Source organism: Perognathus longimembris, chromosome 16 (assembly GCF_023159225.1).
Source record: "Perognathus longimembris pacificus isolate PPM17 chromosome 16, ASM2315922v1, whole genome shotgun sequence".
Classification (NCBI taxonomy): Eukaryota; Metazoa; Chordata; class Mammalia; order Rodentia; family Heteromyidae; genus Perognathus; species Perognathus longimembris.
In genome coordinates, this window is record NC_063176.1 from 12,549,714 (window position 1) to 12,575,894 (window position 26,181).

General features: G+C 37.2%; 1 protein-coding gene across 12 annotated transcripts in view; it reads right to left on the reverse strand.

Annotated features, from left to right (window-relative positions):
• Positions 1–26,181, reverse strand: part of Rapgef2 (Rap guanine nucleotide exchange factor 2) — a 207,160-nt gene that overhangs the window by 98,112 nt on the left and 82,867 nt on the right. For 8 of the 12 annotated variants that reach the window (XM_048364253.1, XM_048364252.1, XM_048364249.1 and 5 more), the window contains exons 5-7: positions 15,089–15,164; positions 13,036–13,203; positions 11,062–11,079 (exon numbers count right to left, since the gene is read on the reverse strand). In XM_048364253.1, coding sequence (XP_048220210.1) covers positions 11,062–11,079; positions 13,036–13,203; positions 15,089–15,164 — 262 coding nt within the window. Of the gene's footprint in view, positions 1–11,061; positions 11,080–13,035; positions 13,204–15,088; positions 15,165–22,844; positions 23,202–23,969; positions 25,116–26,181 lie in introns of those variants that run through there. The other 4 variants (XM_048364245.1, XM_048364251.1, XM_048364254.1 and 1 more) reach the window with 3 other exon arrangements.

Sequence of the window (26,181 nt, forward strand, 5' to 3'; positions counted from 1 at the left end):
AATATTTAATTGCATATGTCAGGCAATTGCAATTATTAAAATTGCTAACAACTGGTCAAATGTATCTCCCATGTAGCATTTCAAGGCATTAACACACAGCCATCAATTCTCTAATTAGACACTGGAAAGTAAGGCACTCATACATTCATTCCACAATTGACCCCCAAAACTTGAAGTGGAATAGAACAAGAAACAAGAGATCACAGATGAATTTCTGAAATCATCCTGGCCAGTTCAATAATAGTCTGCTAGACAAAAGCAAATCTCCTTGGTTACCATACAAAATACTTACTGAAAGATAACCTAGAGGAAAAACATAACAAAACCTATTTTCTTGATAATTTGTGCTTACAAATGTGTTTCTTCAGGAAATAAAGCAAAATAAAAAGTGGCTGTATCAAAATTTAAAAATATTTACAACTCAATCCAGTTGGCTTTTTTTTTTTTTTTGGGGGGGGGGGGTCAGTTGTGGCGCTTGAACTCTGGGCCCGGGCACATCCCTGAACTCTTCAGCTCAAAACTAGCATTCTACTACTTGAGCCACAGCACCACTTCTAGTTTTCTGGTGGTTAATTGCAGATAAGAGTCTCACAGCCTTTCCTGCCTGGGCTGGCGTTGAACCACGATCCTCAGATCTTAGCCACCTGAGTAGCTAGGATTACAAGCGTGAGCAAACAGCACCTAGCTCCAGTTGACTTTTAATATTAAAAAAAAAACTGAGATTATTAATACTAAACTCAAACTCCTAGAAAACAGCATTTACAATGAAGTAAAAATAGAATCTGGAAGAAAATACAGTATGCAAAGAAGATGAAGGATCCGTTTCCCATGGGTATTTCAAGTTCCCCAAGGAGGACCACCACTCCAAAGATAAGGTAATCTTTCAGATTTTTTTTTCCTGAACAGCTGATCATTGCATCCCCTGAACTGCAGAGCACAGCAAAAGTAGTCAGTCACTTGGCGATGACAAAGGCAGCTGGCCACCAATGTTTTAACTCAGGAAGAACAACTAGACTTAAAAATACTCAAAAAGCATCTTCGCTTGGACACTAAAACAAGCAAGAAGGCAGCAGGAATATCAAGCAGGGCACTCAAGAGTCAGTGGCTCATACCGGAGCCACTGGATAGTTAAGTGTCAGTGGCTCATACCTGAACTCCTAGCTATTTAGGGAGGCTAAGATCTGAGGAACATGTTTTGAAGTCAGTCTGGGCAGGAAAGTCCATGACCAAAAAGCCAAAAGTGGAGCTATGGCTCAAGTTGTAGAACCTTCTGGGGTTGTTTTATTATTATAAGTGAAACAATTTGTAATAAATTATGCTAGACATCAGAGGGTTGTTAAAATTATTTATGGTAGCCAGGTGCCAGTGGCTCATGCCTGTAATCCTAGCTATTCAGGAGGCTGAGATCTGAGCATTGTGGTTCAAAACTAGTCTGGGCAGGAAAAGTCCAGAACAGTCATCTCCAATAAACCACTCAGAAAAATCTGGAAGTGGTGCTGTGGCTCAAGTGGTAGAGTGCTAGTTCTGAGCCAAAAGAATCTCAAAGACAAAGCCCAAGCCCTGAGTTCAAGCCCCAGAACCAACAACAACAAAAAGTTATTTATGATAGTAGTCTTTGTTTGTTTGTTTGTTTTGGGGGGGGAGATGGACTATACTTCATAGTTCAGAAGAATATAATACACATCATATTAAATCAAATTTTGCATTAAAATGTAAAATATAGGCCCACATAATAGCTCACAATTAAATCAACAGGAACGGTAGACAAAGAACTTTCCAGAATGGAAAGGGACTAAAATCCTTAAACAATATGTTCTAAGAAATGCTAAATAAGGTATTATTAAAATTATTAGTAGCTCTATGGCATTAAAATAGAATTCTTTAATGTTAAACATCTTAAAATTCTGATCCTATCCAAATTTAGCTTGAGATCTTAAGGTGATGAGAGGAAATAAGCAACAAAATGGTGAAGCAAAAGATTAGGGTCAGGGTTACAGGATATATCTATCTATCTATCTACACACACACACACACACACACACACACACACACACACAGAGATACATATCTGTGCCCAGCAGTCAAGAAGGCACTCTGCCTATTCTAATGCTCTACTGACACTGTCTCACCATCTTGAAGCCTGTAATTTTCTTCTTTACATGTGTTTCTGTTGTTATTCAGTGGCACTAAGAACGTTGGTAGGCAGGCACTCAATTCCATTAGCTATATCTCTACCCATTTGTTTTCTACCCATTTTTGTTTTAAGTTTGTTTAAGTTTTAAGTTTGTTTTTACAAGTAAAGTTTCATAGTTTTGCCTGGGACAGCCTCAGACCACAATCATTATTTCTGCAGCCCTCTGCATACCTGGGATTATAAAGTGTACCAGACCTCCCTGAATTGTTGGTGGAGATAGAAGACTTTTTGTCTGGATTGGCCTTGAACTATGATCCTCTGATGTCTACTTTCTGAGTAGCTAAAATTTACAGGTATAAGCCACTGCACCCAGTAAATCTATAATAATTTTGAACAATGCTTTTGTTTTCATCAGTGCTCACAAATTATTACAACTTTATATAATATAAAAATAGATATAGGTTAAACAGATGCATTGACATAGACACATGAACATATGGTAAAGTCATTTTAAAAGTCTTGATTCGATTAGGTACAGGTTTTAGACTTACCAGACTTCACAACGGCATGAGGTAATATTCTAAAACCAATCAAAACCTCCTTCTTCCTCACTCTTTCCTTCCCTCTCCTCCCTGTCTATGGTTCTACTCCTCTGGAGAACCTGTGATCAAAGGTCTAAAGAGCATGAGTCTCAAGTGTGGTTTGAGAACCTTTAAGACTATTAGAGGAGTACAGGAGAGACCAGTTTTCATTGTATTAAGCTTTGCCCTTTTCACTATGTTAGCATTTGCATTCATGTATTCAATCAAACAAAGCTGAGTGTCTGTGGCTCACACCTCATCTTCCAAGTTACTCAGAAGACTAAGACCTGGAGAACGGAGGTTTGAAGCCAGTCTGGGCAGAAGAGTTTACAACACTCTATCTCCAATTAACTAGAAAAAACCTGGTTTTTCTGAGTAACACCATGGTGGTATTAACAAATACGGTTTTGAATAGTACACCTGCTAACTCAGTGATGGAAGCATGACATTGTAAAGCCATACCTGAGTAGAAATGTCCACTCAATATGCAAGGAAGATCAATGAGTTTTAATAAAAGAAGAAATGTTGACTGACATTATTTTAAATTCTTCATTGCAACTAATCTTTATGAAACCTCAACTTGTCTTAGTTTGGTGTGGCATATCAGAAAAAAAAACAAACAGCTTCCAATACTTCACAATCTTGACAAAAGATTGAATACAAAACTTGAGGTGAGTAAGCCTTCCTACCTTCTATCAGGGCAAGCAATACACGTGTTTTCAGAAGTGGAAAGCATTATATTTGTCTTTCTTAGAATTGTTTTGTGTTTATGCTGGTGTTGGGGCTTGAAGTCAAAGCCTTCAGTTCTCACTTGGCTTTTTTGTTCAAGGTTGGTGCTCTACCACTCGAGCCAAAACTTCACTTCTGCTTTTTGGTGGTTGGTTGGTGATGAGAGTTACACTAAACTTTCCTGATTGGGCTGGCTTCAAATTGCAATCCTCAGAGCTCAGCCTCATGAGTAGATAGGTGTGAGCCACGGCTCAGCTTTACACATTTTACAAAGAGATGGGCAGGAAGTACAAGGGTATTAATAACTACTAAAATGGTAATGTTACATTTTAAGGTTTGGCTGTATTTCTTACAATCACTTCTGGATTGTACCAAAACCTCAAGTGGCAGATTATTGTTAGTGTCCTCAGACACACACATAAAAATGCAAGACAATCTTTTATTCACAAATCTTTCCTATTGGAATTAACTCATCACTACTGAAGCCTAAAATTCATACTGTAGATTTAGTCCACTGAGTCCTTGTCGTTCATTTCTCCTCTCAGCTAAATATTCCAAACACTTTATCATACCCAACTATTTCTTCTCTTACTCTGGAAAGAAAAGATATGAGAGGGACAACTACTCAAGCATACCCTGATCCTAAACAAAACTGCTATAATAAAAACAATTATTCAGTAAGACTCATTCCCTCCACAGATTCTGTAATTATTCTTTCCAAGATACCTTTAAGGTTATTTTTTAGCCTATGTTAGATACATATGGGAAATGACTATGTTCAAGTCAGTCAAAAAGTTCATCATTGTGCCAGATGTATACTTATAATCCTATTTACACTGGAGTTGGAAATGGGAGTATCAAGCTTCAAAAGATCAGTGCCAGCACAAGTTAGGGAGACTGTATCTCCCAAGCCAGATGTAGTGGTGATACTTATAATCCTAGATACATAGAAGACAAAGATACAAGGATCATAGGTCCCAGACTTGCCTGGACAGAAAAGCTCAAGGTACTATCTGAAAAACAAACCAAACACAAAAGGACTAGGAATATGGCGCAAATGGTAGGCAATTGGCTAGAAAGTTTGAGACCTTGAGTTCAATCTCTAGTAAAAAACAAACAAAAAATACCTCATTAATGATATACTTAACATTAAGCTACACAACTGAAAATGGTAAACATAGTAAATTTCATATTATGTTGGGTTGGTTTATTAAAGATCACCGAATAATATACTTTAAACAGGTTAATAACATGGTGCACAAATGTACCTTAATTAAAACCATTATTAAAAAATATTACTACAGCAGCGGTTTGCTTCTGAATAATTAGAAACAAAAAAACAGGTGGCACTGGTTGTTCCTGCCTATATAATCTTTGCTACCCAAGACACTAAGATCTAAGGATCCAAGTTCAAAGCAAGCCCAGGCAGATTTCCAATTAACCAGCAAAAAGCCAAAGGGGAGCTGTGGCTCAAGTACTTGAAAGCCAGCTTTGAGCAAAAAAGCAAAGCAAGAATGCAAAGCTGAGTTCAAGCTCCAGTACCAGCACAAAAAAGAAGAATAAAAAGAAAGAAAATGACAGCTTGCTACTGAATTATATTAGTAAAGTTTTTGAGAAAATAAAAATTTTATATAGGGGCTGGGAATATGGCCTAGTGGTAAGAGTGCTTGCCTCGTATACATAAGGCCCTGGGTTTGATTCCTCAGCACCACATATACAGAAAATGGCCAGAAGTGGCGCTGTGGCTCAAGTGGCAGAGTGCTAGCCTTGAGCAAAAAAGAAGCCAGGGACAGTGCTCAGGCCCTGAGTTCAAGGCCTAGGACTGCCCCCCCCAAAATTTTTATATATATAGAACATCTGATATTTTAAAATTGTTAATATAAATAATTAAAATATATTTTCTCAAAAAATAATTTTGCCCTAACCTGTATACAATTTTAACTCTAGCTATTACTGTTTTATTTATTTGCCATTCCTGGGCCTTGGACTCAGGGCCTGAGCACTGTCCCTGGTTTCTTTTTGCTCAAGGCTAGCACTCTACCACCTGAGCCACAGTGCCACTTCTGGCCATTTTCTATATAGGTGGTGCTGGGGAATCGAACCCAGGACTTCATGTATACAAGGCAAGCACTCTTGCCACTAAGCCATATTGCAAGCCCTATTACTAATATTTTTAGCATTGAACTCACCCAATATTTCAAACACTGCAAACAGAGAACTTACTACTGATATTAATTGTAAAAAAAAGACTGGGAAAAATATAACTGAATATCAAAGTAGATTTTTCCAAAGAAGACAGACACTTCTCAAATCAGCACAGAGCTTTGGAAAAATCTTATATGACAGAAAATAAAGGGAGGGAAGGAATGAGGAAACTATTACATGATAAGGGTGGAATGGTTGAAGATGAATAGGATCTTTGCTCTTGTAATTAAAAGCTAAATTTTAGCCAAGTATATTTAAAACACATATATGCACAGAGAGCAGTCTGTGTTCACAATGAGAGACAAGACAAAGTGACAGTCATCTTTTGGACACACAAATTGCTTGAGATATTGCATGACCTGCTGCTACACAACACCCTTATTACTTTCCATTTCCAAGTGCAACCAAAAGATAGGGCCAATTATGATATCAATATAAGCTTTCTTTGAAAACTGAATGAAAGAACAGTAAATCCCAGTGGGCTCCAGTGTTTCTGTAGCAGGGATGATGTAATATATAAAAATAGACACCCTCCACCAGAAGGTGAAACTTGGGTAAACAGCACACTGCTCACCACTCTCAAATGCTTTGCATGAATTTGCAATGTGTGCTGCTAATAGAGTGAGAGAAGTTCATCTTATGCTCTCTCTAAATTACTTCCATGTCTCTCCATAGTGTCATTTCCCAATCCATGTAAGTAAAATCATCATAATACCTGATCCTAACAGCAAGAAAAAAAAGAGTTCCCCCTACAGCAAGGAGGTTGTGACTTCTGAAGTACCTGCACCACCTCCATTTTGCCAACAATGCCATCACCTCTATTGTTCCCTTGGCCTATTGTTCAGAGACCTTTCCACAAGAGGCTGTCGGCAGGACTTTAAAGTGTAAATAACCTAGGAAAACAGGAACCAGTGAACCAGCTGATACTGAGCCTAGACAGCAAGACATACTTTTGACACCTTCCTCAAAAGGCTGCCTGATGCGAATATAAATGATCAGGCTGTAGATACACACATGGCACATAACAATATCTGGGGAGGAGTTGTACACATTACTACTCCTAACACTCTCTCCACACTCCCTTCTTCCCATTCCCATTCCTAAATTTGCTTTCACATTTCCATTGAGCATTTCTGGATTAAACAATCACATGCTTCCAACTCTTGTTCCGCATTAGTGTTCATGGATAGTAGTATAATAAGGTACGTAACACTACTGGGACAGAAAGCACTGACATAGGGTATAGCACCAGAAATGAATCTGTTAGTTACTCACTTGTTGTTGTTGTGCCAGTGCTGGGGTTTAAAATCCAGGCCAGGGCACCGTCCCTGAGCTTTTTCACTCAAGGCTAGCACTCTACAACATGAGGTATATCTCCACTTGTGGCTTTTTGCTGGTTAACTGAGGAAAGAGTAGTATAGACTTTTCTGCCCAAGTAGAAAAGAGAGGATATCAAACAGAGATTCTCAGATTTCAGCCTCCTGAGCAGCTAGGATTACAGGCATGAGACTGATGCCTGGCCAGCCACATAATCACTTCTACTTTCTTCTTCCTGGTATATCACATAAATCCTCTGCCCTTCATTCGTACCCTCTCTCAAGTTCTGGTTGCCATCTCCATTATTTGTACACAGGCCTAAGTTCCACCTTGACACTCCCACCCAGAGAGCTAGTCTACCTTAGAGCCCCATACGTCTATCGTGGACCTCAGCACATCACAACTCTGCTCCATTCTCACTGATGTTCCATATGCTCCTTATGGCTTTCAACATAGTTTGTCCTATTACCCCTCATCCGCTACACCTTTAAAAACTAGAGTTCTTTCTGTCCCAAATGTCCTCCTGGAGCTCAAATATTAAGGTCATTGAGGAGCCATCCCTATTTCCCAAGGTGCCCAGTGCGCAGTGGAACTTCATGTGCTCTCCCTGTGGAACTAGCAGTTAACAGAGGCAAGATTCTACTTTATTTTACTAGAGTATGGCACAGACCTGAAAAAATGGTGGGTATTCAATAAATACTTGTTAAATGATTTAAAATATATAAATTAAAACATTGAGCTTTCCCTAAGCAATATAAGACACAAGAAGTATTTTCTCAATCTCCATCAACCATAATTCACAGAAGCACTGATGACAGCATTACAGACAAATACCTTAGATTCAACTAAGCACTTGTGCCTGATGAGCTTAAATTCCAAGAGAATGCAGATAAAAAATTCTGTATTTGAATCATTTCTTACATGCACGAAAACATTTAAAAGTCAAATATGAATAGTTAGGCAGGACACAAATGAGCTCCTTAGTCTAGGAAAGTCGGTGGACATATAAATCATTAATACATAATGTTAATACATCTTACTGCTAAGTAACAAATGCCAAATTATAATAAAGAGACAAAGTAAATAGTAAGTGACAAAGCAAAGTCATGATATGAATGAAAGTAAGGCCTATTTAAGCTCAAGTAAAAAAGTCTAATGTCAAATAAATATCACAGAAACTGAACATCATAAATTTATTCAATTAGTTCAACAACTAAACAATTTTTATACTAACCAAATCTACCCAGAAATCTTTAATTGAACAAAAATAACTTAAGTCAAATCCATCTTTTAAAAAAAAACAACTCATAAGGAATGATACATAAAGGGCTGGGAATGTGGCTTAGTGGTAGAGTGCTTGCCTCCCATGCATGAAGCCCTACATTTGATTCCTCAGTGACACATAAACAGAGAAGGCCAGAAGTGGCACGGTGGCTCAAGTGGTACACAGTGCTAGCCTTAAGCAGTGCTCAGGCACTGAGTTCAAGCCCCAGGATAGACAGAGACAGAGACAAAAAGGAGGGAGGGAGGGAGGGAGGGAGGGAGGGAGGGAGGGAGGGAGGGAATCTAAAATATGGAAAACCTATTTTTAAAAATCTACCTCAGAGATATTTAAGATATGTCCTAGGAATAATAAAATAGCTATTGTAGGAAATTGAATGTTTCACATTTTACAAAATAGACCTATCGTCAACAGCTTGCATGTTCATTTATTTGCATACTCATTCATTCATTCTTAGGGTAGGTTTCACTACACATCCCAGCTGGCCTTCAACTTACTCTGTAGCTAGGCTGGCCTTGAGCTCATTATACTTTTCCTGCCCTAGTTTCCTGCGTGCTGGCATTGCAGGAGAGATTGCAGGAGTTTGCCACCATGACCTGCTTACACACAAATCATCCTTAATACATTGATGCCACATTTTATGCATACTAACAATAAAAAATTGTTACTATAATACCACATTATATTCAATTTATACTACAATTATTTATCTACTTTGCTTGCACTGGGGTTTTGAACTCGGAGCCTTGTGCTTGCTAGGCAGGGACTCTTTTGACACTTGAGCAATAGCCCTAGTCCTTTTGGCTTTCATTATTTTTAAGTAGCCTGCAATCTCCTATATCTGCCTCCCATGTAGCTGGGATGGCAGGTGTGCACCATTGTACCCAACTCTGTGCGAGTGTGTACATGTGCGTGTACGTGCGTGTATATGGTAGTCTCAAGGCTTGAACTCAGGACCTGGGCATTGTTCCTAAGCTTTTCTGCTCCAGGCTAATGCTCTACCACTTGAGCCACAGCTCCATTTCTAGCATTTTGTATTAATTGGAGAGAAAAGTCTCACAGATTTTTCCTGCCCAGGCTAGCTTTGAACCTTAGTCTTCAGGTATCAGCCTCTTGAGTAGCTAGGATTCAGGTGTAAACAACCAGTACCCAGCAGTACCCAGAGTTTTATTGGTTGAGATGGTCTCTCATGAACTTTTTTTTTTTTTTTTTTTTGCCAGCCCTGGGGCTTGGTCTCAGGGCCTGAGCACTGTCCCTGGCTTCTTTTTGCTCAAGGCTAGCACTCTGCCACTTGAGCCACAGCACCAATTCTGGCCATTTTCTGTATATGTGGTGCTGGGGAATCGAACCCAGGGCCTCATGTATATATACGAGGCAAGCACTCTTGCCACTAGGCCATATCCCCAGCCCCTCTCATGAACTTTTTGCTTGCATTGGCTACAAACCACACTCTTCTCAATTTCAGCCTCCGTAGTAACATTTCTGACACATAACCTCAACAGGTGGGACAGGGAAAATCTTCTTCAGTCTCCAATCTAATATTTCTCTGTGCAGTTTTTGCATTTCTAAAGAGAGAAGAGTTGTTTTCTTCAGAGGAAGAGTGGCTCACGCCTATAATTCTAGCTACTCAGGAGGCTGAGTTCTGGGGATTGCGGTTCAAAGACAGCCTAAGACAGCCTGGGAAGGAAAATCTGCGAGACTCATATCCAATGAACCACCAGAAAACCAGAAGTAGTGCTATATATAGCTCAAAGTGGTAAAGTGCTAGCCTTGAGGAAAAGAGCTCAGGGACAGTGCCCAGTTCAAGCCCCATGACCGAAAAAAAATAAAAAGGGAGAGTTAAAAAAGACAAAGTGAGTATGAGCTCCAAGAACGTCAAGCTAAGAGGTTCTCTTCTCCCTTTCTGTTCTATGTCCGTTGTCTCCATTTCTGTCTTGGAACTATTATCTTGCTCTCACATCAACTTCTACAGAAAATTACTCCCAAAAGCAGAGAGGCTCTGGTATGGAAAGAATGAAATAACAAAGATGTCTTTCCTACCCTTCTCTGAACTAGAGATGAGATAAAGCGTTGTCTGTGTAAGTCCCAAGTCAGCCTCCCTGGGCTCTAAGCAGGCATCTTCCATTCTCCGCTAGAAACTTGGCTTCTGTGACCTACAAGGACTGAAACCTTGTATCATCTCCCACCCAACTCATCTGCAATTCAACCCCAACCTCCACCTGCCAAAATGGAAAGAAATGCTAATCAAGACCACCTCCCCATCTTGCTCACTGTATTTAAAAATTCTTACTCTCCCCTGGCATTGGTGGCTCATACTCCTAGCTACTCGGGAGGCTGAGATCTCAGGACTTTTTGTTTCTTTTTTGACCAAGACTTTTTAAAATCTGACTCTCAAAATGTCCTCACATTGGAATTCCTAAAATGTAACTTGTTTACCCAATATAACTTACTAATGAATTTCCTTTCACACAGTGAGCAGTAGAGTTCCTGTCTAAGTGTCTGTCAGTCTTTTTTATTTCTCTACATGGAAAGCAGTAGTGAAGAACAAAGCATCACTCTTTCTTAAAAATAAAACAGCTTGCATGGAGACAAAGCATACATCAGTAAAAACAGTTCAATAAAAACAGAGCAGCCCATGACACCTCCTAAACCACTGGAATCCCAACCTTCAGAGATCTCATCAAACCAGAACAAGTCAGAACTCAGAACAAAAAGACAAGACAAAGCAAAACATCCCAATAGTATGAAGTTATTAGATATATTGCAAATTCACAAATCAGGTTAGGTTAGGAGACTACAACATATTACAATACCTGAGGTTTAGTGCATTCCTTTGAGCCAGAATGAATGAGTGCCATAAAGGAGGAAAGGAAAAGAGGAACATTATCAGACATGCTATATTACATCTGCCAAAATGAAGATAATGTTAAACGTAGATTAAAGAATGACAATATAGACTTGGCTGCAATGTGCAACATCTGTGGTCTTTAGCCATGCACTTGAAACGCCTGGCAAATATCCTACTGCATCTCAAGTTTGCTCATGCAATTCTTTCTGTGAGCTTTCACCCCACAGCCCCATCCTGTTCGCCAATGCCCTTCAAAGGGACATCGTTCTGTTAAGAATGAGAGAGGATATGAGGTGGGGTGCTAAGAAAGCATAATAATTTTCATTTAATTCTTTTTCACACATTGAATCAAATAATTATAAAAGTTTGATTGTTTTTCTATATTTATAGAGTTAGGTAAAGCAAATAAGACACAAATAATTAAAATACAATTTATACCCCAAAAACGGATGCAATACTCTGAATTATGACTATGTTTAACTTATTTAGTAAAATTAATACTAATACCATGTTAGTATTATCACATGATCCATTAGAAGTCAGATTAAATGTTTTTCCTTAGTGTTGAATTAGTCTTAAAAGTGCCTGTTGACAAGATAATATACTCTTAAAAATACTAACAATTTTGTTTTTTGGTGCCAGCACTGGGGCTTGAACTCAGGGCCTCACCCTCTCACAATGCTGCCGCTCTACCACTTGAGCCACTGCTCCACTTCTAGCTTTTTGCTTGTTAGAGATAGGAGTCTCTCAGATTTGCCTGCCCAGGCTGGCTTTGAACTTCAGTCCTTATATCTCAGCATCCTAAATAGTTAAGATTATATGTCTAAAATGAGGCAATTTGCCCAAGTTACTAAAAATATTTTGCAGCAATACAAAAACTATCTATTGTTAAAAACACACCATGAAAGAGAAGTCATTAGAGAAAGAGAGTAAATGAACTCCATAAAGAAAAAAAAGAAATACCTCTCAATTTAAGAGGTACCTAACATAAAACAATCAACTCTCACACTAGGGTTTGGATAACCCACACCTCATCTAAGTTTAGAAACTAATCTAGAAAAAGAATTCCAGAGCAGAAAGAACATTATCACTATTAGTAGCAAATAAAAAATATTATAGTCTGTATACTATACTATTCATATGAACAAGTATTTTTAATATTTTTCTTTCATAATGATAAGAGTATTACTTCCCTTATTGACAATTGTAACAAAAATCTTACATTTTTCTTTTTTTTTTATACCAAGTCTCTCCAGAGACCAACAAAGCAGTCTTTGAGATGAACCAAAACCAAGCCTTCCCAAATGAGCTCAATGAAATGATTCAAGAATGAAATTTGTATGAAATTAAAATAGTACATGGGTAGTAGAAGGAGTGGGGTGGGTGGAAGTGGTCAAAAACCACATTAATTCAAATACAAAGAGCTCTCTGATAAATAGAATATTTGAAGTATATATGAAGTATATTAGTTAATGCTACTAAAATTTGAGCAAATAAGTCTATATACATTTTCCATGAACTCTCAAATTTGTAGCTGCAGAAAGAAGAGGAAAAACAAAAATTTAAATGTAATAAAAATATATACTTTCAAAATAATAACCAGCTATGAGGGAGGGGATACATGGAGGTGGCAAAAACATTGGATCACAGTAATAGAACTTATGATACAGCAACTAAACTGTTAGATGCTTGTCACATGTGAACTTTCAGTGTGAATGAACTGGTCACAAGGAATTCTCATGGTTTGTAAGCCCGTAGACATATTATTTCAATGCTTTCTAAATACTCCCTATCAGGTATGTTGGGGGGGGGGGGGGAGATCTGTATTTTGAATCAATGTACCATAGAAAGCAATTCTTTCTCAAAATGGAAAACTTAAATGTATTTTCACAAACAGAGAAGACAAATAAAAACAGTATGTTTTGATTGTGTAACTTACCGTGTGATAGCCCCTAGGCAAAGGTGGTTTGCCCACAGGGTAAGGATCCACTGTATCAATAATTGTTTGTCGTTCGCCTTTCTGGTTGATTTTTCTAAATCTTCTTCGGGACTGTCTGTGGGAGGCTTGCCTCTGAAAGTATTCTTCATTTTCATCCATATAGTCCACCTGAAATACAACCCCCAAGCATGTCAAGTCTACAAAGGTAGCATTCATTCCAATATTAGATAAAAAAAGAAACTTACAGAGAGCTCCCATTCATTCATTTTCCATAGACATTTGTAAACAAACTATGGAGATACTCTTTTAAGTGTGTTTGAATTTCACTGAAACTAACTGGACTGGCTTTGAGTCACTTTTCTTTTGTGAAGAAGTATTTTCAACTCTCCTTAGGATAATACAGGTTACTCTTGAATTTCCTGTTGTTTCAAATGGAAGGATATTTTCAGTAGTCTTTAGATTTGTTAGTGAAAGATCATACAGGATATACTATGATGTATTACAAAAGTAATTGCCACATTGTCTTAACCAAAAACACTAAAAAGTCAGTAAAAAAAAGAAAAAATACCCCCAAATCTGGTAAGTCAAGCAGTACTGCCACAGAGCCGTGTCCATGGGTGTAAGCTTCTCTGACTGCTTTCATTATGTGACTTCACTTTCTTTTTGTTATAGTGTTGTTCTCACTTTAACATTTTAGAAAGTCTGATGAGATTAACAGGGAACAAAAGTCATGCCCATTCACTCATCGTTGTTATCATAGGCACCCAAGGCAAAGGTGACTGCTCAAACAGAAGTATGTTTGCGCTCCAAGACCATTCATTGAGAGAATCAAGCAATTTCAAAGATCCAAAATCCCCCAGAGAATCTCAAGGAAATATGTGCTTTACAAACCACACCACTGGAAATTCTGTTCATCTACCCATATTTCCCATCTGCAAATCTTATTCATTGCTTGCTTTCAGTTAAAAAGTAAATTTTGGGAAATTTGGCTGCGAGTTTTCATCAGCATTGGATGAATGCTGCTGGTAGAATTCCTCTCCCATCTACATCATAGGGAAAATCCAAGATCTTGTAAAACAGACTCAGAGTTGCCTACCAAACACTTATCAAATATGAATTGAAAAGCTCTGTCATCAACTCATTTAGGCCCTCATTGATTTTAGGGGTTTTCCTTCACACACAGGATCCTGGGTGTCAGTAACAACTGAATGTCTTGGCAGGGAGTCCCCTCCCATCTCGTTTTTGTTAATGACTTTTTCCCCCCTTTTTGTGCTGGTACTGGGGTTTGAACTCAGGGCCTGGTTGCAGTCCCTAAGCTTTTTTGCTCAAGGCTGATGGTAAAGTACCATTTGAACTACAGTTCCACTTTTGGTAGTTAACTGGAGATAAGAGTCTCACAGACTTTAAGACCTAGGCTGGCTTCTAACTGCAATCGTCAAATCTCAGCCTCCTGATTAGCAGATGACAGGCACCAGCTTGCTTTGTTTTTTAAAGGATATCTATTACCCTCCCTTAAAATCCATTGTTACACAGTAAGAAAGAAACATGGCAAGGCTACTAAAGCTTACCCTTTGTCTATTTTGACATTGTATAATGTGTGTCTTTCCTTCACTTTATGTATTAAGTCACACAACTGAGAAACAAAGATGTCAAAAATGTTTAATTATTAGCACAGTAGTCACTTTATTTTCTCTCAATCATTAAAGGAATTTATGTGATTTTTCTCATGATAATTGTTCCTTGTAGTTCACCTCTGTGTTTTATTTAAAGTAACTCATTCATCCCAATCAACTTGCGATTAAAAACTCTTTCCCAAACATCAACTAAACAGCATTACTACAGACTGGATTACAAAGTTCAAATACTATACAGTTGTCCCTTTTCCAACTTTTACATTTAATTGAATCCTGTAAACAGTTTTAAATATAAACTAAAATTCACAGTAATATTTTTAAAATCCATTATATAAAAATATATCATGATAAGTAGTTTGTGGAAGTACTATTTCACAAAACTTTTTTAGGAAGGAAAGGTTCTCATAAAATATTCTTACCACAATCATTTCAGATGGCTCTAGAACAATGCACTCACAGGCACGCCTGAAGCTTCCAGCAGAACGCTTGCCAAAACTAGAAAGGGGGGAAAAAAAAACAAAAACAAACCTCAGCTGGGGATATCCTAGAAATTTAAGAAATATCAACACTGAATATAAGCCAACCCTTCAGATTTAAAAAAAAAAATAGTAACCACAATTATGAGCAATATGCCATGGACAGAAAGAACTGCTTTTACTTATTCTAACACAAGATAGTAAGGAAGTATTCAAATTCTTCAGTTTCATCAAGTGTTTTTCTGGAGGATTCTGACAAGAATGTTTTCAAAATTAATAATGTAAGTGAAGAACAACTAGTACAATTATGTTTTCTATTGGGTTGTTTAAATCCTTCTCAGGCGAGTTCCAGAATATTCCAAGGATGCAAAATGTCTCAATCTAAAACTATTAAAGTGATCCAAAAATGTACAATAGTCAAGTAATTCTCTTTTCTAAATTAACTTCCTCAGGTTAAGTGTATGTATTTTAATTAAAAAAGTACATTTTAAAAACAGGCCTCCAACTTAGAACTGCTTTTCCTTTTCCTGTTCCACAGATTATCCTTAATTCATTCACTACTCCCAAGGTCTCCTTTCCCACCAGGAAAGCAGCCTAACAATTTACAGGAAAAGAAAAAGAAAAAATTTTTTGATGAATTGCTATTACCTAGTATAATGTTTCATGAATAAATTTTAGTAACCATTTCAGATATCTTCTTCAAAAATCTTCTAAGGCACTATATTTCACTACTTTTATGGAGAATCATTTTCCCAAGTTCATTATGTGTTTTCAGCTCCTTCTATGGAAGTTCATACCCTTTTTATAGCCCTATTGTCTTGTAGTAAATAGTGTTCCACAGGCAGGAGGAACCAAGCAATAATTTTAAAAAGAGGAGCCATGTAAGAGAAAGTAAACAGAAAGCCAACATTCTCTCATCTTATCAATTGTCTAACAAACCACCCTGACCACTTCATGTGCTAATCTTTATTCCTTTCAAAAACACATATACACATTCAGACACACATATTCACACAAATGCACATATTAGCATAGGAATAATATATAAAAAGTGGAAAAATCTGCCCAGAATGGCAAAATAAACCTATCTTCTTGCTCATATTCTTTCTCGTACAATAAAGTGATCTGAATTCTTGGTAGTGCTTAGGTTAGGACTCAAGAGTTTTATACTCGTTGGGTAGGTGTTCTGCCAACTGAACCACAATCCAACCTATGATCTGAACTTTTAAATATATTTTTTAGTTTACAATTAAGTTCAACTACATTCCACAACTCTGATATATATGTGAAAATTTGTTTCTGGCCTACTTAGCTGCGGTTTAGTTTTTATAGAGTGAAGCTTGTAATGATAAACTACACATTTAAAAGCAATCTCAATGTGTTTGTAAAGCCAACAGGTTTCGTGCTCTTACCACATATTTAAAATATATATTGTACATTGAAGTTTCATTACAAAAAAAATTTACACTAAAATCTAAAACTGTACAATGGAAATAGAGTAAACCTCTGATGTTTACGATGTACCAAATCCTGGTTTAATCTTCAACACTGCGAGACACATACACATCCAGGAGACTAAGTCCTGTCTTACTTTAATTATGTGCCTTGATAAGTTTATGAACACAGTAACTGAATGGCTGTATTTTCAACATGCAATATAATTTAAAAAATTACGAATATTGGTTCTGTATACAATAATCCTATACTTGATCAAAACTTAAAAATATGTTTTAAGACAGTTTTTCATAAATTTTGACAGCCAAGTAAATAACAAATGTTAACCACATACATAAACTATATGCTAGCCATTTCTTTTATATTTTAATATTGTACCAACTCCCATAATTCCTTTTACCAATTAATCATTATTCAACAGAACTTAGTAAGTCATGTTTTGTACTACATTAACACTGTTACTTTGGGGCTGATTACATTTCCTAAGATGAGATATAAAAGTATTCCCTTGAGTATATTTTGGTAAGGAAGCTACAGCAGAAGCAGATTTTGTGGCCACGAAAATCTCTCAAGCTTATTTAGATCACCACCAGAGCACAGAGGAAAATGCAGCCTGTCTTGTCTGTCTGTTGGACTGATTTCTTGAATACACTGAGTAGGGAAGGCAAATGCACTCACAATGCATGTTACTGAGACAAAAATCTTTTTTCAAACACAGCCAGGAACCTAGAAAGAATAGTCACAGAGGAGGCAGTGTTGGCTAAGTACACAGCCAGGTGTAAGGGCTCTAGCAGAGGTGACTTATAGTCATCTTCAGGAGCTGTACAGTATGAAGAGACAGCCGAAGCAAGAAAGCATCAGCTGGAAACCCATGAAGTCCACACAATACTTAGTTTCTACTAATTCTTTGAAAGTATAAATACATAAAGTATTTAAATTATGTATTATTAAAAAGTCTTTGACCAGTTGTATATAACTAAAAATAACCTGAAAAATAAATAGAGATATTTTATTATTTTTGATGACAATATATTCTTTATTTGATTGTATATGTTATATACAGAGGGGCTACAGTTATATAAGTAAGGAAATGAGTACAATTCTTGGTATTTTAAAGGTCAGAGTCAAAGAAAATAAAGGTGCCTGAGGATCAATCCTATTTGATATTTTAGGTGATTTAGTAGGGAGGAATAAAGCGAAATCTTCAGATTGGAAATGGCATTTACACATTCTCATAGTAAACAAAACAAAACAAAACTAGCAAGAATAATGTTCAGACATTTCATGAAGTTCTAAGTAAGTAATGACATCATAAACCACAAAACAAAACTAGCAAGAATAATGATCAAAAATTTCATGAAGCTCTAAGTAGGTAATGGAGGGGAAGGAGAAGGGAATCCCAAGTGCACATGAAATGCTCTACATGAAGTAATAGTTTCTCATCTTTTAGTGAAAAGTCACAAAGAAGCCAGGTGCTGGTGGCTCATGACTGTAATCCTAGCTGAGATTCAAGAGGCTGAGATCTGAGGATGGAGGTTCAAAGTAAGCCTGGGGGAAAAAAAATCTGTGAGACAATATCTCTAGCCAAGCAAGCCAAAGGGGAAGATGTGGCTCAACTGGTAGAGTGCCAGCCTTGAGCAAAAAAGCCAAATAAGAGTATGAGTTCCTGAGTTCAAGCCCCAGTAACAGTCCACACACACACACACGCAAACTACAAGTTTTCATAGGCAATAGCAGAGCAAACCACTACTTATACAATAATTAAATGACAATAATAAATTTCCTGATGCAGAAATCAGGGACAAAAATTATTATGTATACCCCCTTGTAGAAGCCATGTAGCATCTGATAGGGCACTACACCAGAATAATTTTCCAAGGGAAAAACACAGAACTGAAATGATTCCCACAAAGAAAATTAAGGGAACCCAACGGCCTTTCTGGAAGAACAAAAGGCACTTAACTAAATTAAAATAACATTTCACTCCACTTTACTAACAGCAGCTGAAAGTTGTTATCACTTAAATTTCTAAAACAATTATTTAAGGAAGTTCAGAAATTATACAATGAAAGAATATCTTGGGTAAGTAAAAAATATACCTCCAATCCTTGAAGGTTTTAAGAAAAATCAGAAATAAGCAGAAGTTTACTCCAAAGCATTTGACTATATTCTGCTCCAAATGTGACTATGTAGGGATAAATCACTGATGCCACTGTCACCAATGAACAACTACTAGTCCTATCAAATGCACCTTTCTCTATTGTTTTTAAATCTTGTAATAGACTATATAATGTCACCTAAGAATCAACAAAATCCTTATCAAAACTCCAACTTTTTTTTTTTTTACAGAAACAGAAAAGCCAGACCATCAGGTTCCTATGGAATTCATAGAGCATTTTTAATTAGCCAAACAAGTCTTGAAAAAAGAATGAAGTAATGGTTTCACTTCTTGGTTCTTAAACTTACTATAAAACTACAGCAATCAAAGCACTATGGATTTAGCACAAGGTAGACCTTCAGGCCAAGAGAACAGAGTTGCGAGTGCAGAAATAATCTATAAACCTATGGTAAATTGATTGCTGATAGTTACTAATCTAGACTATCCTTCCACAGCATCTTGCAAAAATGGTGTCGAGATGCCTGAACTTCTTAAAAAAGGATGAAGCTGGACATCTCCCTCATCCCGTATGCAAAGATTAAGTAAAAAATGGATCAGGAACCTAAATTTTGAACCCAAACCATGAAATTCTTAACAACAAAAACCAGTAACTTGGCAATGGATTCCTACACAGGATAGCAAAAGAAATGGATAAATTGGACTTCACCAAAAACTGTACCAAAAGACATTAAGAGGAAAATGCTTGACAATCTCTATACTAGAAGAAAACGATGGCAAATCACCCCTAAAATATATGGAGAATTCCTAAACTGAACAACAAAAAGCTAATACAACTTAAAAGTGTCAAAGGGTGCTGAGCATCATATGATGCCTATAATCTCAGCATTCAGAAAATAGAGGCAGAGAACTGAGGGTTCAAGGCCAGCATGGGCTAGCCCCTGTCTCAAGAAATAAAAAGTGAGCAAAACGAGAAAGTGGTAAAGGAGACCAGGGGATGGAGGGTGGGGTGGGATGGGGAAGTAAGCACTCAAGAGCAGAATGGCTACCCAGAATTCAGGAAGCCAAAAGTTCAATCTCCAACAACACACACACACACACACACACACACACACACACACACACACACACACACACAGCATTAAAACAGACATCTCTTCAAAGAAGATACATGAGTACTCAAGACGTAAAAATGTTGAAAGTTGCACAACTTTCTATTTCATACTTGAAACTAAATACGAAAAAGACAGAAATATCAAGATGGCTATAGTTTATAATTTAGAGGAAGAAAGAGAAAGGGGCTGTGGAGAACTGTGAACATGTACACTGCTGGTGAAGATATAAAATGTTAAACTCAGAACTACCTAGCAGTTCCTTCTCTAACTACTGAAAAGCAGATACTCACATGGCCATGCATCAAAATTACTGCTACAACATCATTCACAAACCACAAGTGAATACACAAGATGTGAGGAACACAATCAATATAGTTTAGGGCAGAAAAATGAGTAGACCTACACAATTAAGATTATGCTAAAATATAGATGAACCTTGAGAACACTACACTAAGACTACAAAGCCAGTCACAAAAGTATAAGTATCTTATGCTCCCACTTATGTGAAATGTTCAGAAGAAGCAAATACATACCAAAAGAAAGTAGGTAAAGGTTACCCAAGTCTGGGGACAGCAGAGAGCTTCATGGTCAGGTTGTTTGGCAATTTAGAAAAGTTTTGGAAACATGCAATGTTCTTTGGATGTGCTATAGTATGAATGTAACTAATGACACCGATTCATAGGTAATTTTACATTTATAAAGGGTTAAAGTGACATTGCTGATATATTTGTAACACAATAAAACAAATCTCATCACAGAAACTATTGAAAAGATACTTGTGTTATGGCTTTAGATTTTCACTCACACACACAGACACACACAGACACACACACACACACACGCTGGATTTGAGTACTAAAAGTAGGAGCTGTACTTTGACCAATGAAGTCAAAGGAAAAAGTTCCAGTTGGATGACTGAAATATGCTACTGATAAACCCAGAAACAAGCTTATTTCTATGAGTATTCAGAAATGATGTGACAGAGGTCATGAGTAAAAGAAGTAGCGACAAGAAAGTAAACAAACATGACAGAGACTTTAAATGAGTACTCTGCAAGAATCAACTATACTTAAATATTTCTTTAACCCATCATCAATCTTAGGATCAAATATTTAAGGTTCCCAGTCTCTCTCATGTTATTTCATATTATTTTTCCAACTTCCTTTTTAAAATGTTCACTACACATATAATAAATACAATGAATTATACCAACATCAAAAATAAGCTTCAATGCAGAGTTGATTAAAAAGAAATGAGGGCTGGGAACATGGCCTAGTGGCAAGAGTGCTTGACTCATATACATGAAAGCCCTGGGTTCGATTCCCCAGCACCACATATACAGAAAATGGCCAGAAGTGACGCTGTGGCTCAAGTGGCAGAGTGCTAGCTTTGAGCAAAAAGAAGCCAAGGACAGTGCTCAGGCCATGAGTTCAAGGCCCAGGACTGGCCTAAATAAATAAATAAAAGTTAAATAAATAAATAAATAAAAATTAAAAACTAAAAAAAAAATGACAAGATATGTCCCAATTCTTAAGCAGTTTATGTTCTGTAGATCAGAACACAAACAGCATAATGCAATGAAAGATGACAGAAGTGAATTCTTCCCATTGAGGTAGATTCTCAGTGGCGAGGCCTACTTACTAGCTAGTGGACTGAAAAAGACAAATCAGCACTTAGAAAACAGAAAGCAATTCAAACTCAATTCAAATACAGCAACCATCAAGACCTGTAAAGTTATCCTGTAAGAGTGAAAGATCTGAATGTCCCATGTGTCTTCAGGCAGCTACTGCCTGAACTTCAACTACTTAGATATCTGCTTCTTTGAAATGGCACTCAAATACCACATATAATGAGATAAACAAAGATATTTATATGTCTGTGGCTCCTTGATTTTTTTTTTTTTTCCCCAGTCGTGGGCCTTGGACTCAGGGCCTGAGCACTGTCCCTGACTTCTTTTTTGCTCAAGGCTAGCACTCTACCACTTGAGCCACAGCACCACTTCTGGCCATTTTTTATATATATGGTGCTGGGGAACTGAACCCAGGGCTTCATGTATACGAGGCAAGCACTCTTGCCACCAGGCCATATTCCCAGCCCCTGCTCCTTGATTTTTAAAGAGTTTATTTTTTAACTCCAAATTAAAATACTTTTAAAGTCATCTAAGTAATTTCATTCATTGTGTGTGCGTGTGTATGCGTGTGTGTAGAACAGTGATATATCCATCTGTACATGTATATTGAAACATACATGTAAACAACTGTCTTTCAAAAGCAACAAAGGCAGGTAACAGGTGTCTCAAACTCAACCCAACCATTTAAAAATCTACTAGCTCCTCCTGTACTCCTTTAATAAGAGGATGGAAAGTTAGGAGATAAATAGTAAAGAGGAAAAAATCTGGCATGTTATGTTTTTATAAATACTGATATACTTCTTGTTCCACACAGCATGGGAATGTAATCACTGTCTACTTTCAGCCCTCCTACATTGTTCTGTTCACACACTACACAGCTTGACTTTCAACTAATAGTCTCTATGCAATTCTGAAACATCCTTATAATCTTAACTATAAGATGACAACTCACTGTTCAAGCAGGTCCATATCTCTTAATCTAGTAGTTCTCTGCCATATTAAAACAACAACAAAAATTAAGGCCACCATCAAATGATGGGTGGAAAAAAAAAATCACAGGTAGATTATTCCTATTGTTTGTTTGTGCTCTCCTTAACAGAACTGGAGAGAACCACTGCTCCAAAAAGCAGTCCACACCCCTAACTCTGCTCTCTCGTTAAAGCTTTTTCCTAAGATATTTGTACAGAGTAATTTAAAAATTAAGTACCACAAATAAATCAGTTCTTAAAACTGAAATAAACTAAGGAAAATATTTCATAGGTAAAAATCTTAATAAAAAAATATTTTACTAACCCATCACCCCCATATTGTAAACCAGAAGAAGAGCCTGCTATACTTTCCTTCAAGTTCAAGACTGAAAACCAGAAAGCACAAATGTCTTACCTAGTTTTGTAAATTCCCACCGGACATAAGGCAGTGGACAGGGTACTTAAGGCCAACTGGTCCTAAATTTCAGTGATCACATTTTTCCCACCCAAGGGAAGTCAAGAACACTTCTAACAGTGTGCATTTTCCAGGAGAGGCAGGGCCTGGCACAGAAGCCTCAGTGTCTCTAACCCTGCCCTTTGTATGGGCCTCTCCATTCTCCGTGAGTCAGAACTGCTTGTCAGAACTGCTGGGAGGAATTTAATTTCTCAGTACCGGAATGTAAATGTATTCACCTCAGGCTATAGGCAGCAAAAGCACTCACAGCAGTCACTGAGATTATACTGGGGTAGGCAATCCAAATCATTCCTTTAAAATGTGGCACTACCGGTTATCATTTTCCACACCTTCATTTCTAGAAAATGACAGTTACTAATTTTACTCTTCTTAAAAAAAAAATCTCCAGACTAGTCTGACAGTCCTAAACAAAAATCCTACTTGTTCACTGGGGACTTAAAAAAGAGATGTACATACCACTAACCTTTAGATTACACAGCAGCAATCGCGTTGGGATTTAAAAAAGAAAGTAACAACAGCAAGACGCCTAAATTTCATTCTCAAAATCAGTATAATATATAGGTTAAATCTTAACAGAAGTACAAAGTAGACTGAAAGACTTGCCATAAAAATGCATGTAAAAATATTTTGGTTTCACTCACTGTAACAAATGCTAACATTTAACAGCTATTTACAAAACAAAACCATACACAACAAATATACCTATGTGCATACATTACAAACTGTTTCTAACGAATAGACTTTAACTTGCTAATCTTCCAGAAGTATTTGAAAAACTAACACACACTTAAAGAACCACCAAATGTCTTCCATGGTTCATTTATAAACACTCCAACAATAAATATCACCAAGTATACTTTGCTGGGGTCTACCACAGGGAAACCTATATTTGACCTTTACTTAAAAGAACAGAACACAAAAAATTACAAGCCAGAGCCTCCTCCCTGTATCTCCCCTCACCCTGCTCATTCCTCCGTAGTTTGTTGCCTATGTAACTGACAGAGAAGTGTTAACATTTGTATTTACACTACCAACATTTTAATTTCATAAAAACAAGCCGCTAACCTGCTCTATCTTCAGTATCTTTGAAGCGCCAGCAACAGCAATTGTGCAATAGTGCCGCCGCCACCTCCTATAGGAGCTGGTTTTTCCGCAGCCCCAAGCCCTTCCATTTCCCTGTGTGCTTTCTCCCGGGGAGCCCATGCAGCTTCTAGGGCCGGCAGCTCTCGTGCATAGCCAACATTCCTTCTGAAGGCTCATTTCCTGCTCGGCTGACCCACCCACCTCTCCAAGCTGCAGGACATGTGACGTATGTTGTATGGGCACTCTTTCCGCATACCAGCCTCATGACCTCAGCAGCCCTGTGACAGACCCTCTTTATCAATTTCTATTAATTCTTCCTTTCCTCTCTGAGTCCAGGGAACTCTGCAGTAGGCGCTGAGTCTTCAAGGTCAAATGCTTAGATGAGCTTGCAATGCTATTTTTCTTATTTAAATTTACTAAAGCTGTGCTAAGAACTAGTTAGTTGCTCTCCACCAAAAAAATGCTGAGTTGTATACCTTGCCTGGGGGATTACTGTAGCAGACAAGTGTAAATTTAAATCCACACAGTACAGGAAAAGTTGAAAGAGGCTGTTTGCTCTTGCTTTTCCCCTTCAAGAGAAAAAAGGAGGCTCTTACCTCAGCTGTACTGGAGTGAATGAAGAGAGTAAACAGTTTTTCTCTCCTGCCACAAGCTAAACCAGCAAAAAGCCAACAGGAACAATTACACTTTGGTAGTGTCTATGTCCTCGTGACCAAAGTGCTAGAGGACAGCTCAGCTAAACTGATCTGCTGCTATCCGTCTACACAGTGGCACCAACAGGTCTGCTGATCACAGTGCTTCAGGGACACAGAGGGCTGCTAACCATAACAGATTTTCCCTTTAACATGTAGACACCTGCCTCCATGAACTGTCCCCCATTTCAAGGAGCAAACCTAGCTGCTGTGAGTTGAACAGAGAAGGAAGCTTAGTTCTTAATATTTTATCTACGAAAGACCCAGTGTTTACAAAACTCACTAAAACAGCAAAATAAACAATGGCACTGATAAGACATAAATCATTCTATATAGTTAATTAATGAGAAAAACATTAAAGTGAATTAAAGAGTAATGCAGAGTGGCTCCCCAACATTAAGAACATAAATTACCTGAGAGGCAACTAACTACACATCTGAATTATTTAAAAAGGTTAGATAAATAAACAAATTTTGGATTATAATATATACATATTATAGTATGCACTGCCAAAAGTTACTATGAGGCTACACAAAGACAGGATGGTTTTAATATAAGAATTCACAGAATAATAGGAGAGGTTCCAGAAAAAATAATTTTATGGCTAAATATTTTATCTAAATAATTGTAAATATTACAATTAGATTATTGATTTTCAACAAGTATGTTGAGGCAATCCAAGCTATGAGAAGTACTGAATGTCCAGTTATAAAAATGGGAAACCTTAATATTTACCTCATACCATTCAGAAAATTTAAGTAAAAATGGAACTCAGACAAAAATAGAAGGTCTGAAAATACTAAGTTTCTTTTTCTTTTTGCCAGTCCTGGGTGCTGTCCCTGAGCTCAGGCTAATGCTCTACCACTTGAGCCACAGCACCAGTTCCAGCTTTTTCTGAGTAGTTTACTGGAGATAAAGTTTACTGGAGATAAAGACTTTCCTGCTCAGGCTGGCTTTGAATGGCAGTCCTCAGATCTCAGCTGGCTGAGGAGCTAGGATTATAGTTGTGAGCCATGGGCACATAGCTCCAGCTTCTAGGTTTTTTTTAAAATATCCAAAAATGCTAAAGAACTAAAGCAAAGTTATTTTAATGAAGATACACATTAACACACTAATTTACAGCTATAAAATATAATAAGACACGTCATCAATAAAGATAAAAAGGTTTTCTGATCTGACTCAAGTGATTTTAAAGTGGGATGTTAAAGAGTCACCTAATGCTTAGATAGCTCTACAACTGAATGATCATTCAATACCCAAAATTCTATTTTATATTTAATTGCAAAAAAGTCATAAATATGTTAGGTGTTACTAAAGAAAATGTTAGGTGTTACTAAGAAAACAATGTTTTTAGTTTAACATTTCAACTGAACTATAATTCAAAATATTAACTGGTAGTAATATGTAGTATTTAAATTCTTACAAAAAAGTATTGATTTACATACCTAAGTTATTGTTTCAACTAGTGCTTTTAAGTAATTTACACCGTTATTTTAAAAAAA